General features: G+C 43.8%; 2 protein-coding genes across 4 annotated transcripts in view; one reads left to right on the top strand and one right to left on the bottom strand.

The window, feature by feature from the left end:
* The window catches only part of Spg (dedicator of cytokinesis spg), a 37,982-nt gene that overhangs the window by 14,166 nt on the left and 8,665 nt on the right, over positions 1-15,151 (bottom strand). The gene's annotated exons all lie outside the window — the stretch shown is intronic.
* Positions 56-15,123, top strand: Inx3 (innexin 3). Of its 2 annotated transcripts, none has more exons than XM_076784410.1 (5): positions 56-620; positions 10,366-10,551; positions 11,815-12,239; positions 12,572-12,967; positions 13,200-15,120. In XM_076784410.1, exons 2-5 carry the CDS (start codon positions 10,389-10,391, stop codon positions 13,404-13,406), a joined length of 1,191 nt encoding a protein of 396 aa, XP_076640525.1. In that variant the 5' UTR covers positions 56-620; positions 10,366-10,388; the 3' UTR covers positions 13,407-15,120. The 2 variants fall into 2 exon arrangements, with proteins under 2 accessions (XP_076640525.1, XP_076640526.1); XM_076784411.1 differs by lacking the exon at positions 56-620 and adding an exon at positions 3,755-4,794 and having other exon boundaries at positions 13,200-15,123.

Here is a 15,151-nt window from a genome sequence, read left to right as displayed (position 1 = left end):
AAAGTGGTGGGGCCCCCGGAACGAGTCCCTGACTCTCTCGGTTCAGTTGCCGTTCGTTCGCCGGGCCCCGTTGGTGCGTTGCGCGGCATCATTCGGTACCTCGAAATTCCCTTCGAAAACGTTCGTTCGCGCCAAGACCGAGAGAGAGAAAGAGAAAGAGAAAGAGAAAGAGAAAGAGAGAGAGAGAGAGAGAGAGAGAGAGAAGAGAATCCAACGTTAGACATTAAACCCTCGCCACGACGACGCCGTTGATCGTTCTCTTTTCCTCTCTCGCGTTTCAGTCCACGTTAACGAGGGTCGAAACGAATTCGAACAGATCGCGAGAGATCGCCGGGCGAAAGAGGTGAGAGTCGTGTGAGGTGCGAGAGTCGGTGGTTGCTTGGCGCTTTGACCATCGAACATCGGGAGAAAGAAGCCAGCACATCTCGCGCTGGTTCAACATTTTGTGAAAAGCTACATCTCGCAGGAAGAAATAGACTGACCATCGACAAGCGCGTGTTCCCCCGCGCTATTAGCCCGTGGAAATACAAAACGACCACGGAATCGAACACAGATTTATTTGCCTTCTCGGCGTGGATTTCAGAAACGGAGTTTTGCCCGGCAGTGCTGACACAAGAAAGGTATTGTTCACATACAGTTCGCGATCGTATTTTTTGGAGATCGTACCGGTACGTCGTACAGTGACTCGATCTGGTGGTGGATACAAATTTCTTCAGTTTTCGGAATACACGGGAGACCGTTTTGTCGAGGTTTTTATCGCACGCTTCGCGTATAGAGCCAACGACATTCGATAGCCTTTTTATCTCGGAAGAGACGTCTAAAATATATTACAAAGTCGCCGACCTGCGAATCAACGAAAGGGGCACGCGTGACCTAATCTCACGGTCTATGTTTACGTTTATGTGTCGTACAAAGTGGCATTCGGTCGGTAAACGGACATTAATCTTTCGAAAAGGCGAATCGAGTTTCTTCTATAAACACGTGTTGCGTTTGCCTATCCTTTACTGCACCGAGTCTACAAGTGTACCCGTTTTATTATTAAGGCCGTTCAATCGACCTCAATTGCTCGACCGTACTGTAAATTACTTAATTACAAATTTGTCGAGATAGAGTTATCGTATGCCATTTGTGAACGGTATTTATAAAATCAGGTATAAACTCTTCCCAAACCTTGTATCATGTTTGAAAGTTGAAGCAACGAATACTATCGATAAGGTTATAAATCAGTTTTAGAATTCGGTAGAACGATCGTTCGCGCTACTCTGCTCGATTTCATCTAAAAACAAATTACCGATAAGGAAGAAAGACTTTGCATTGTTGTACCAAGGTTCGCATCTACGGTGTGTTAGTTGGTGCATAGGGGGCATTATCTATTCATCCGTGGGAGTGGCAGCGACCCACTGTGTACCTAGGAGATCCGAGTTTAACCACGTTCACCGAAAGTTTGTCAAAGATAGTACCGTTTCCACGAAATGGTCCCCAAGGAACGCGTACATATCGTCGTATCTTTGGTTTTGCCTCCCCTCGGCGAGCAGCTGAAGCTTCGTAGAGACTTGGAACGAAAGCGTTTAAGTGCGTTCAAGATGAAATTGACCCACGGGCCACGAGGAATTCTTTTCGCCCGTCTTTCGTCGCGTTTAAACGAAACGTCTCGCGGTTCCTCGACCTCGGGATCTAATGAAAAATACCATCGGTGAAGCTCTTAACCCCGTTCGAAACGCGTCACGGGCCACGTTAAAGGCACTGCTGCACGTTTTACGCAGGGTGTCCCGCGCGCTTGTCGTAGAACTGGTTTGTCCGGAATGTAAATCTCCGGAGGACCAACCGAACGTTCGATCCACCGTGCACGGTACCTAGAATTTCGACCGTTTCTGCGCGACATTCAAAATTACTCGATGCTCGCACAACTAACGAAACATACTATATTCTGCGCGTTTTATACACGCCGTTCGCGGATATTCATCGCAAAGAACAGTCGACGCTATACAGTGTGTATATGGTATGATACTTTTCGCTGATACACACAACTGTTACCGAGACCGATGTGCCATGAAATGTAATATGCTTATTGCGGTTTCTTTCTATCTTACGCGCGTGTAGTGGTGCAGAGACTCTCTCTCTTTCTCTCTTTCCCCCTCTTTTCCTATTTGTATATGTTGTGTGAGTAGTACGAACTTTTGCGCGGGTGTACAGATGCACGCGAGCATGTAGCGCGTGGACTTTGCGAATTATTCGTGTAGGAGGTGGTTCGTTCGGTCGGTAATGCGGAATGTGAATTACGGGAATATGGTCCTAAGTACAGAAGAATTATATTTTCTTATTAGTTACATTAACATTGGCATGCAAGTCTCAATTATTCCTCGTTGACTTGGCCATCTAGACGTCCAGTTTTCTTCGACCATACTTTCCCGAATATATCGCAACAATGAAGCAGTTCACCCGCGATTCCCATACTCGATAGATGACCTGCTTTCTCAACCGTCATTTTTTTATCGACACGGGGTAACCAGGCGACCCCGCACGGGGCTTCTCAGGTAATCGGAAAGCGCAGTTTTATGGATTATCGATCGAGCACGATTTTTATTTTCCGTGACACGACCGTTTCTCCGTACATCGCCTCGTTACAACGTTCCTTTCTTCTCGTCGTATCTGGAGGCGGATAGCGTTTCAGCGTAATTTACAAAGCTCACAGGATATTATACTCCTACTTCCTGACCCAGACCTAAATGCATCGCTCGAACTGTCGGGATCTTTTTATTTTGGAAGCGATACGACAGCGTTGTCTTCCGTTTCTCTGTTTTCTATTTCATGCTCTAACAATTATCGCAACGCGAGACAGAGCATCTGTACGCGTGCATTATAAAACCAATCGCGTAACGTATATTTACGATTCAGCGTCGAGATCTCGTTTGACTCGTATTTTTTCCATCGATAGTGTAAAATCGCGTCGGCATTCACCTTTCACTCGATGACGAGGCGTGTGTGCCCTTCACTCGAACAGCATTGTTCGTTCACGATACGCGAGATACGATCCGTGGATGAATCCAAATATCTTCGACGGGCATAAAAATCTCTAAACACGGGAAAGATATACCTATTGACATTCCCAAGACTTTCAAGCCCCTCGAGCAATCAAGTTTTGTACACAATAAGTATTCCAAGTCGCACCGTTACGAGTGTCGTATTACGTTGCTCGGTGGCACTCGGGCATCGAGCGATTCTCGGAAATCCGTCTCTTCGGATATACGAAGCTACGAATCGTTGGTCATATTACCAAACATCGCCGTGTCGTCAACGTCTTAAAAGTTTCGAGGTGTGGTTGCCGCGAACGCAACAACTAACTGTATATTCCCTTTCCACGGGTAGTCGCTCGACTCGTCTTAACATCGTCTGGAAAAAACGTCCACGCGCTCGTTTACCTCGTGCCTTTCAAGCAAAGACCGTTAACTCGATCGTTTGTCGTGCAGCCGATAACGATAAATATCGTGAACCAGAGGTCAACGTAACCTAAAATATCGTATAAAGTGGCGCGATAAAGTTACACGCGGGATAAAGTTCGATGGAGGAAGATTCGTCTCGAAGAAATGAATGGGAAACGTGGAATAGAATTTTTTCGCGTCAAGCATCGTTCTCGAGATAGAACCGGTTTCGAAAATGCGTGGGCTGTGCTCGTGCTTGACTACACTTCGGTTCAATGGATCCCGCTAGAAAATCCTCTTTACGTGCGATAGTTTGTGCCCAAGTGTTCTCTAAAACGAAAATGTTGATTAGAAATTTGGCCTAGCGGTCGTGATGGTTAACAGAATTTTCTTGCGGCTCGAGTACGTAACTCGTTGAATATATTACGGAACGAACCATGTTCGCAAGAACGTTGCACCGCTAAATGGCATTTCGGACTGTTTCGTAACTCCGCTGCTCTCCTGACTCGATCTCCCGCTCCGCCAACAAAGACCATTTGTTCCCATCGACTTTTCTACGGAACAAGTCCGGGAAAATTGCTAGCACCGGAATCAATTCCACTCTTGAACGCGCACAAGTTACGCCCACGTTTCGTACGTTTATCCCAGCCACGCGTTCCATCGTCGCGGATCGGTTTTCGGAAGGCTCGCAATCATTTTCAGCAACTTATTAACGACACGAGGGTTTAGCAACACCGATTACGTATTACGATTCGTATTTGGTGTTGTTTCAAAATTTACTCTCACGCGTATAGTTTCTCTTGGATAGAATTTGCTATAAACGGAAAGCAAAACATCTAATTCATCCTGTTTCCCAGACAGAACCCCCTTATGGGTATCGCCGTAACGGAGATTCGCACGATTAATGTATTTTTCAACGCTGAACGCGAGTACGCGTGTCGGTGTTCCTCGGTTAAAACATAACTGGGTTGAAAGTCGCATTTGGGTCAAGTACGAAGAACGTTGGCGTGTCTTGCAACCTTTTCTTACGCGTAGAGATCAATTTGGTATTGGCAATGTTCGATCGTACGAATAAAAAGTAGAAGGGAAAGCGTATATCGCCGGTTCTGTAACTTGGATTTGACAAACGAAAGGGAAGACGCTTGGTTCTTTCCGCGAAGATCGTTTTTGCATCAGCATTGTGCGTCACCCGGTAAGAATAAGCGGAGGTCGATAAGAACGTGACAGTAAGCGAAGTCTGATCTAAGAGAAAAATGGCGTGAAAGGATACCAGGAACGAACCAACGACTAGACACACAAATTCCAGACCCCGAGGGACATTATCCTCGAGTTAGGACCGAGGAGCGGCATAAATCTGACGGTGGTTAACGCATTGGTTCGTACTCAGCATTATCCTTCATTAGCTCCACCATACAGTCGCATAAATCATGTGACACTTGGAATTATCGATTCGTATGCGGTTCCCTGAAGTTTCCGCGTATTATATTCCAAGCGAATCGTGAAGATTCGTTGTCGGTTGTGTCAAAAGTTTGCGTTCGAGCGTGGCGAACGATAGACGGAATACAGTACGCGGAACCGGAACGCGGTTCGGTTTCATTGAAATCTGAACAATTTAATTTTCACGATCTCCGTCACTCGACGAAACCTGATCCACGAGAGGAGGAACACAGAAATAAATATTACGATTGTTGTACAAATCAAACGCAGACAAAGCAATCTGGGAAAAATTTTAATTGGAGATTCTAGAAGCCAAAATAAGACGAAAATCAAGAATACTAATTTGTTGATAGAGGCTCCGTTAAAAAGTTATTCACGTCTAAAGTTCCGACATTAATGAATTTTTTTCTAGGAACTGGGTAAGATTTCGAGGGTAGGTCTATTCACCAAAAATTATCGTAATTGACCCTTGCAACCGAATATAATTTTTTTAGAACGATTTGAAACTTTTTAATTTTCTCGAAAGATTTCACACCTTCTGGAATTTTTTTCTCGAAAGTGGGTAGGATTTCGAGGGTATGTCTAATGACCAAAAATGATTGTAATTGACCCTTGAAACCGAATATAATTTTTTTAGAACGATTTGAAATTTTTTAATTTTGTCGAAAAATTTCACATCTACCCGATTTTTTTTCTCGAAAGTGGATAGGATTTCGGGGGTATGTCTAATGACCAAAAATGATCGTACTTGACCCTTGCAACCGAATATAATTTTTTTAGAACGATTTGAAACTTTTTAATTTTGTCGAAAAATGTCATACCTTGTGGAATTTTTTTCTCGAAAGTGGGTAGGATTTCGAGTGTAGGTCTATTCACCAAAAATGATTGTAATTGACCCTTGCAACCGAATATAATTTTTTTAGAACGATTTGAAACTTTTTAATTTTGTCGAAAAATTTCACACCTTCTGGAATTTTTTTCTCGAAAGTGGGTAGGATTTCGAGGGTAGGTCTATTCACCAAAAATTATTGTAATTGACCCTTGCAACCGAATATAATTTTTTTAGAACGATTTGAAACTTTTTAATTTTGTCGAAAAATTTCACACCTTCTGGAATTTTTTTCTCGAAAGTGGGTAGGATTTCGAGGGTAGGTCTATTCACCAAAAATTATTGTAATTGACCCTTGCAACCGAATATAATTTTTTTAGAACGATTTGAAACTTTTTAATTTTCTCGAAAAATTTCACACCTTCTGGAATTTTTTTCTCGAAAGTGGGTAGGGTTTCGAGGGTATGTCTATTCACCAAAAATGATTACAATTGACCCCTGCAACCGAAAATAATTTTTTTAGAACGATTTGAAATTTTTTAATTTTGTCGAAAGATTTCACACCTTCTCGAATTTTTTTCTCGAAAGTGGGTAGGGTTTCGAGGGTATGTCTAATGACCAAAAATGATTGTAATTGACCCCCGCAAGCGAAAATAATTTTTCCAGCACGATTTGAAATCTTTGAATTTAATTGTTAATAACCTTTTAACGAAGCCTCCATGAACAAATTGGTATTCTTGATTTTCGTCTTATTTTGGCCTCTAGAATCTCCCATTAAAAGTTTTCCCAGGGGTGGCCGAACACCCTGTACATATAATGTTGGAAACGCGTGAGATTAATCAAAGCTCACGAGATTTCACCGAATAAGGAATGAACCGGCGGCTTGTAGTCGGGTCGTGCAATCCCAAACCTGTTCTTTGCATCCGTAACCCGATAGGAGTAATTCGTGTACAGAAGATCGGTGTGCGTTGCGGTGGCGAGAGCCAGGACCGCTAAAAAACCACCATCGTACCTCGCGGTTGCGCAGAATTCCGGTCTGTGCCTTAAAATCGAAACTCAATACCCAACGATTACCAGCGCGGCCAGGAGCCGGTATACGATCATCGACGACCGGCCGAGAAACGTGCTGCATATACGCTTCGTTCCTATTTATGTCGATAAATAATATACCGTGTACCGTTTGGTTTACATCAGAAATTGCTACCGCACGTACGCGCGGTGCTATCAATCGGACACTATTGTTTCCCGTTGGTAACGCGTTAATATCAAGACTGTTAATATTCGTAACGCAAATAAATACTTCTATCAATGTTTTAGCGCCCTGACAATGAAAAAATGTTGAACGAATCGTAGAAATCGCAAGAGTTCTCCGTAGAAAGCGTCCCGTCGTCTCTTCTCGTGTCGTCAATGTCCATTCCCTCGATACTCTCCTCAGTCCCCTTCTCGCGGTTCTCGAGAAACAGCCAAGTAACTGGTTTGACTCGTATGTTCGTTAACCGAGTACGTTTCGTAGAAACCATGTAACGAAGGAGCCCCTTAAATCGCTTTCATGGGAAATCGACGACACGCGGATAAATTTGAGTACCGACGAACACCGCGGAATTACACTTTCGCTAAACTCTCCGTGTCGATTCTAATCTTTCTTTACTTTGTAGGAAAGGAATATTAAACGTGGAATACGTCGATGATCGAATAATAAAACGGCAGACGTTGCGCATACATCGTTTTAAATAGTCCATTGTGTCGAAGCAGCCGCACAACAGATACGATGCTCTGAAATTACACGCAATCTCCTTGCGAACGTGCTAGCGTTTCTAACTGCTGTGCAAACGGTGTCCCGTGAAAATAAAACGTTACGAAATTCGACTCTGGTCAGCTTCGTAATCTCCGTAGCTGGGCATTCTCGCATCACGTGCGAATGATTAAAGTCTACGTAGCAGTCGTGCTAAAATCACGGGCAAACGCCGTCTTGTGCACGCTTTCCAACGATTTCGTTTCCAAGAGGCTCGAGTTCTACGGATTTGACAAACTGTTGCGTGGCACGATCGCAACCGATCCAACGCGACGCGCGATTTGCATGCACCGAGGCAGGGAACCGGAGAACTCCGTGTGTGCGTTTCATGCTGGCAATCCCACGCGTTTAGAAATTGACCCTCTGCAACGGCACGCGCCCCATCCACCGTACAGTTAATTAACTAATAAACTTCTAACGACCTACAACTCGGCTATTTCGGTTTATAAGCTCCTCGTATCCGATGCTCTTGGCGTTCTTGCGACGTGCAGTTAAAACACGGACTAAAATGTTTTCTATCGAAATACATGGCTGGTCGCGTTTCTCTGGGCCGATCGACGTTTACGTAACCAAAAATATACTTGAAAATAATCGTAACGGACACGGTGAATATGCTTTCTCGGTCGCGGCAAATGGGATTTTTTTCGTTCGTTTCGCCGGTCCAGCAAAAAGACGACGAGAGCACAGAGAAATCCGGGTAGGAGCAGCCATTCTTGGCCAGGCTTTTGTTTCGTCGTGAGAACAATTCGCGGTGCTCTGAAGAGCGTGGCTGTGCCGACGACGGGCCTCCGTATCGATCCTCCACGTACATCTGCCGTTTCCGGCTGTTACTACCAGCAAGGTTACTACTGGTGTTCCGTAAAGAGGCACTCCTCGAGCGGCCGGAAACGCGAAATTTCGATTCCATCACGCTCGGGTGGCTTCGTCGACCCCGGAAATCTCGATCCTCCGTTTCTTTCGAAACTCGAGATTCGAGGTTTCCGTCCACTAATTTACCAGCGTATCGTCCATTCGCGCTGGAAATTGACCGATTAAAAATCTAACGATAAGATGCACACGCAAACTCGGACGCGTCTACGTTCCTCTCTACTCGCCAATAAGTACATTGACTCATCGCGTGCGACTGACTTACACGACGAGAATGTAAATGCTCGCGCGTTGGCGGCGCGGACGCAACAGTTTCGGTTTCAGTTTCGATCGCGATTACGGATTAACCAGCGATTTCCCAGCGAAGCGAGCGTTAATTCATCGGGCTAATTACTATAATCTCGGCTGTCATCTCCGTCGTTGCGCGGAGCTGCACATCCATCAATCCACAGGCCGTCCAACTGTCCGACCACCGTCGCTACAAACGCGTACGCAGCCACTTCGTATCAGTATGATTTTCACACCGATATTATTCCAGAAAATTATACAGGGTGTTCGGCCACACCTGGGAAAAATTTTAATGGGGGATTCTAGAGGCCAAAATAAGACGAAAATCAAGAATATCAATTTGTCGATGAAGGCCTCGTTAAGAAGTTATTAACGTTTAAAGTTTCACCAGTACTGAATTTTTTTCTCGAAAATGCGCAAGATTTCGGGGGTATGTCTATTGACCAAAAATGATTGCAATTGACCCCCACAGCTAACAATATTTTTTTCAGAACGATTTGAAATTTTTTTTTTTCGCCGAAAAATTTAGGCACCTACCCCCTGTCGATTTTTCTTAAGAATTCATTTTTCATTTTTAATAATTTTGTTTGACGTCCTACAGAAAAGTTGTCTAATACTTTTTTGTAGGTACCTATGAGCACTATTTCAGAAAAAAGTTTCATTGAAATATATTCACTATTGTAGGAGTTATGGCTGTTTATGGGGTTTTTCTCATTTTGCGGGCTCAAGGACCAATTTTTCGAATATTTTTACGATTTGTACATATTCTACACTAAAATGCGCGTAGTTTGCTTTTTTCAACATCAAAATCGTCCAATCTGTTCAGGAGTTATGACGTTCTAAAGATATACATGAAATTTCAGGGAAGCATTTCTGATCTCATATTAGATTTTCAGTAAGGAATTTTTTTCTCGAAAGTGCGCAAGATTTCGGGGGTATGTCTATTGACCAAAAATGATTGCAATTGACCCCTACAGCTAACAATATTTTTTTCAGAACGATTTGAAATTTTTTTTTTTCGTCGAAAAATTTAGGCACCTACCCCCTGTCGATTTTCCTTAAGAATTCATTTTTCATTTTTAATAATTTTGTTTGACGTCCTACAGAAAAGTTGTGTAATACTTTTTTGTAGGTACCCATGAGCACTAATTCAGAAAAAAGTTTCATTGAAATATATTCACTATTGTAGGAGTTATGGCTGTTTATGGGGTTTTTCTCATTTTGCGGGCTCAAGGACCAACTTTTCGAATATTTTTACGATTTGTACATATTCTACACTAAAATGCGCGTAGTTTGCTTTTTTAAACATTAAAATCGTCCAATCCGTTTAGAAGTTATGACGTTTTAAAGATATACATGAAATTTCAGGAAAGCATTTCTGACCTCATATTAGATTTTCAGTAAGGAATTTTTTTCTCGAAAGTGCGTAGGAATTCGAGGGTATGTGTAATGACCAAAAGTGATCGTGATTGACCCCTGTAACTGAAAATAATTTTTCCAGAACGATTTGATATTTTTGAATTTAATTGTTAATAACTTTTTAACGAAGCCTCCATGAACATATTGGTATTCTTGATTTTCGTCTTATTTTGGCCTCTAGAATCCCTCGTTAAAATTTTTATATAGAAATAAATAAGTTCTCCAACACCGAAAAATGCAATTGTCGCTGACCCTATCCCTGATCGGTACAAGTCCCTGGACGAACGGTGTATTAATCGTTTGGTTGTTTGCAGGGGTGCTATAATCGAGGAACGCAATGGCAGTGTTTGGTCTGGTCTCGGCTGTGGCCGGGTTCGTCAAGGTACGATACCTCGTGGACAAGGCGATAATCGATAACATGATCTTCAGGGCCCATTACAGGATCACATCCGCGATTCTGTTTGCCTGTTGCATCATCGTGTCCGCAAATAATCTCATAGGTAAACGTTATTTTATCGTAGCTTGTTTTAAGTAACCTCGACCGAAACGACGACGTCGCACGAAATAATTATTCTATTCTTATCCGTTGCGATTGTTTCTTCCGTGATCGAATTAACAAGGAAACGTGATCCTCTTAGCTGACGTACATACGCGTGGACGGTGCAATGGGTCAGAGTTCCATCGACGGTTGCATAAATGCAACGTGGGGCGCAGACGGTCGTGATTACAGTAACAACGCGGTGTCTCGTTTCGAGAACTCGTGCTTATTTATCGGGCAGACGTAACGTTACATCTGCTCGACTAGGCTGCAGGAGACCTCCAGACGAGATTTCTGACGGTGCACAGCGCGTTTATCGTCTTTCAGTTTACGACCATCCTATCAGTCGTCGCGTTTAACGCAACAACGTGCGCTCTATCGGCCACCGTTAAGGTGCAATTCCCTCTCCGTATCTCGCTGCAGAGGAAGATAGCGATTTTCTCGCGACTCGGGGCAAAATAGAAAAATTATTTTAATCCTGCATAATAGCTTTACAATGGAAATTTTAGTACTCTGTTCTTTAATCGCACCCACTCGAATTTTATTCTCGAAACTGAGTTTATCTTTTCGTTTATTGGCGCGAAACAAGACTAGGGACTTGGAAGACTAAATCAACTCGTGACAACGTGCACGCCAGCTGCACCGAACGACGAGCGTTTCATGTTCTAGCCGATAGGGAGTCGTTCCGTTGCATAATGTAACGCGCGGTCGTGCTTGTAATCGAATCGATAACACCCAGCCTGTTGTTTAACGAGGTCAATTTACGATACAATGTTCATTAATGTCTGCCGTGTTTGGGCGAACGAAAGGGAACGCCAAAGCACCGTTCCCGCTTGTAGTACAAGCGCGACCACCATCCGGCATCGTAACTTTTCCACTACTCGACTCGCTCTTCGAGTTACACATTCCCTAGACACATTGTTTAAGTAGTTTCGCGATTATGCCTTAGAACATGGCTGGTTGCTATACCCCACCAGTTCTTGGAACTGGCAAGTATATTTATGTTTTTAAACCTACTGTGAGACACCGACGTCTCCTCGTGTTTCTTTGCGTCGCTCACATTCTCGAAAAAGGATCGTTTGAAAAATTCCATAGCTTGAAAACGTTGCACGGTGGCTATTGTAACTGTAATCGTAAGGTAAGGGGTTGAAAAGCCCCTGGGAACGAAGCCAACAGGCATCGAATCGACCATGAGCTAACTGAATAATATCTAAAATGCTTGCAGGCGATCCGATAAATTGCCTAAGCGACGGAGCGGTGGCTGAAAACGTGATAAACACGTACTGCTGGATTACGTACACCTTCACGCTGCCGAGCAACAACGCGAAGCCCGTAGGTACCCACGTGGCTCATCCTGGGTTAGGCGGCGACCTCGGCGAGAAGAGGTACCACTCGTATTATCAATGGGTGCCATTCATGCTGTTCTTCCAAGGTGTGCTATTCTACATACCGCACTGGATATGGAAGCAGTGGGAAGAGGGCAAGGTCAGAATGATATCCGAAGGCATGAGGGGAGTCATGGTCGATAACAAGGAGGAACGACAGGCCAAGTCCCAACGACTGGTCAAGTACATCGCCGACACTATGCACCTGCACAATACCTACGCGGCGGGCTACTTCTTCTGCGAGGCTCTCAACTTCGTTAACGTGGTGCGTGGTTATCTCAGATAAAACGTTGTTCCCATTTACGGGGCCGATCGTAAAACCGTGAGCCTTTAATAACGCGCCCCGACTTTGCTGCGTCTGCTTCTCAGACGGTCGGGTCTTCTCCATCCTCCGAACCTGATCCTTTTACGGTTCGAGTATTTTTTACTATCGTATCTACCGGTATAAGCTACAAAGTACTCTATTTCTCTCGTTCCTAACGCCATAGCGTACTTGAATTTATTTTTATCTATACTTTTTTCAACATACTCACCGTTTATTAAAAAAATACTGCCTACCCGAATACCCTGTACACGTTAACACCCAGTTTCTTTTAGGTGGGAAACATATTCTTCATCGACTCGTTCCTGGGCGGCGCGTTTTTGACTTATGGTACCGACGTGTTGAAGTTCAGCAACATGAATCAGGAGCAACGCAGCGACCCCATGGTCGAGGTATTCCCGCGCGTCACGAAATGTACCTTCCACAAATTCGGTGCTTCCGGGACCATTCAGAAACTGGACGCCCTTTGTGTCCTCGCTCTGAACATCCTCAACGAGAAGATTTATATATTTCTGTGGTTCTGGTTCATTCTTCTGGCCGTGCTGTCCGGCACCGCTTTGCTCTACAGCATGGCCATGGTTCTGCTGCCCAGCACGCGGGAAACGATACTTAGGAAACGATTCAAATTCGGCCCTGCCTCTGGCGTCAGTGCCCTCATCAGAGAAACGCAGGTAGGAGGGTGCAGTGCTCGCGAAGATAAAAATATGTTCACCGTGGATGCCATCGAGACTCGTACACATATTATTTTATTCATTTCTTAATTAACGCTAATAACAAAAACGAATTTTTTAGAATTTTCAAACGTCCCTTGTCGGCCAGACGACTCATCTGCTTGCTGACGACGCGCAAGACGCATCGCGGTGGCGCCCATGCACCGGTTCTTATTCGTGTGTAAATTTTCAGGTCGGCGATTTCCTATTGCTTCACCTGCTGGGCCAGAACATGAACATAATGATGTTTAACGAAGTGCTGGACGAACTGTGTCGCCACATGCCTCTCGGTTCAGCGAGCGGAGCGTCCCCCACGTCGATGCCCTCGGCGCCCAGCACCCTCGAGATGTCACCCATCTACCCGGAGATCGAGAAGTACGCGAAAGACACCGAGATCTAACCCCCCCACCCTGAGGCTCTTTCCACCGCCATTTTTCCCCCTCCTTCCCCTTCCGTATTGTGATAACACCGAAGGTGATCGCGCACCGTCGGTTTCGCGAGAAAGCTTTTACGCTATCGTCGGCCGTCCCGACGCGACGCATCGTTAAAAAATGATGCGACCGAACGCACGTACGTCGATGCAGAATTCTTGCCATTCTTTTGTTCAACGCATAGATCGCTCGCCGACGATGGTTCGTTTTTATGCCCGGGGTATCGATATATTTAATTACCGAAACAATGATCAACGATACGCGTAAGGAACACGTATCGTCGCACGGGACCAAATACCGATACGAAAGTACCACGCATTATTCTGCATCCATATGTACCTAAAGTAAATTTAGCGAACAAGGAGAGGAACGAATCCGAATTCGTTCATCATTATTTACGTCTCGATGTCTGCGCGTAGTAATTGGTGCAATTATTGTTAGAGCGAAAAATGTTACGTTAAATTTCATTGTAAGAATTAGATTCGGGGGCATATCCTAATTGTCCGCAGCAATATTCGTCGATAGTTTTTCGCGAAATGTTGGAATACGTACGGTGGACGTTTAACGATTACATTCTCGTCGTGTTGTTAAACATTTTACTGGAACTTGTCAGTAAATCCACGTTTCTACTTAAATTGTATAAAGAGTCGAACGTTAAACGTACGTGGCTATCCGTAAGAGATCGGATCGAAATATTTTGATAAATCGGAACCGTGCGTCGTTCATTTTCGAATGAATTTTCCTTCGTGCGCACAGCGACGATAATTGATCGTTGGTGAAAATGAAATTTATTGCAACGCCGATGACGCGTCCTTATCAGCGAGAAGCTCGTTGCTCACGTTCTATTTTTTCCCAGATTGTTCGAAAGAATGACACAATGCTGCCGCTAAGTATACAATGACAATCCTACGACAATAACTCTATGGCTATTTTGTAGTTCTCATTTTTTTTTTTTTGTAGTACGTACGATTCGTTATATTATTATTACTATTAGTCGCGTTTCAAGTGATATATTAAGATAGACTTAGTTTAAGACGAACGAGACGGATGATATAGTTGTAACGATTGTTCGCAATATGTGCCTTCTTCCTAGGATACCCGACTACTTTATAGCGTTTAAAAACCTTTAAGATGTTTAACAAAATAAAAGTAAAAAATGCTCATTTGTAAGGATTGCGCCCAAGTCAAGACGAAGACTGCTAATACGTGCAACGTTAGATATAAATGGAAGCAAGAGAAAGACAAAAGAAAACGAACTATAGAATAAAGTATACTCTTTCTATCCGACGCGTCGGTCTGTACGTTATTCGAGCAAATCGGACTAAAACGATCAGTAATTCCCGTCCCCGTGCTATTTCTCAGCGAGTTGAACTCGAAGCAAGCTACGATAGGAGGAAGTTCGTAATCGTTCAATGAATTCCATTAAATATATGCATAGTCGAGCATTGCGCTCGAACGTCTCGTAGCTAATGCAAATTCAGCGATGTACCGAAAACTGCACAAGGTGATGCAAAAATGCATAAAAGTACTTGACGAGTTGAATCTACGTACTAAAATAAGACAGTTTCTAATTATTTCAGTGCGTTGATTCGGCTCCTTAAGTATTCGTATGTATAGCCATTTACAGCTGAATTCTAACGAGGAATGAAAATTATTAGATTGGCTCGTACGAATAAATATTAGTATCAATGTTAATTGCGTATCGGTTGTTGCA

The sequence above is a fragment of the Colletes latitarsis genome, chromosome 3 (assembly GCF_051014445.1).
Source record: "Colletes latitarsis isolate SP2378_abdomen chromosome 3, iyColLati1, whole genome shotgun sequence".
In the NCBI taxonomy this organism is placed as follows: Eukaryota; Metazoa; Arthropoda; class Insecta; order Hymenoptera; family Colletidae; genus Colletes; species Colletes latitarsis.
This window is presented reverse-complemented; position numbering and strand designations above follow the sequence as displayed.

Bases quoted from the DNA above. Each gene is read 5' to 3' on its own strand.
- Inx3 (XM_076784411.1), top strand. From the start codon at position 10,389: ATGGCAGTGTTTGGTCTGGTCTCGGCTGTGGCCGGGTTCGTCAAGGTA. The intron at 10,552-11,814 runs GTAAACGTTATT...AAATGCTTGCAG, and splicing joins GTCCGCAAATAATCTCATAG to GCGATCCGATAAATTGCCTA. The intron at 12,240-12,571 runs GTGCGTGGTTAT...AGTTTCTTTTAG, and splicing joins CTCTCAACTTCGTTAACGTG to GTGGGAAACATATTCTTCAT.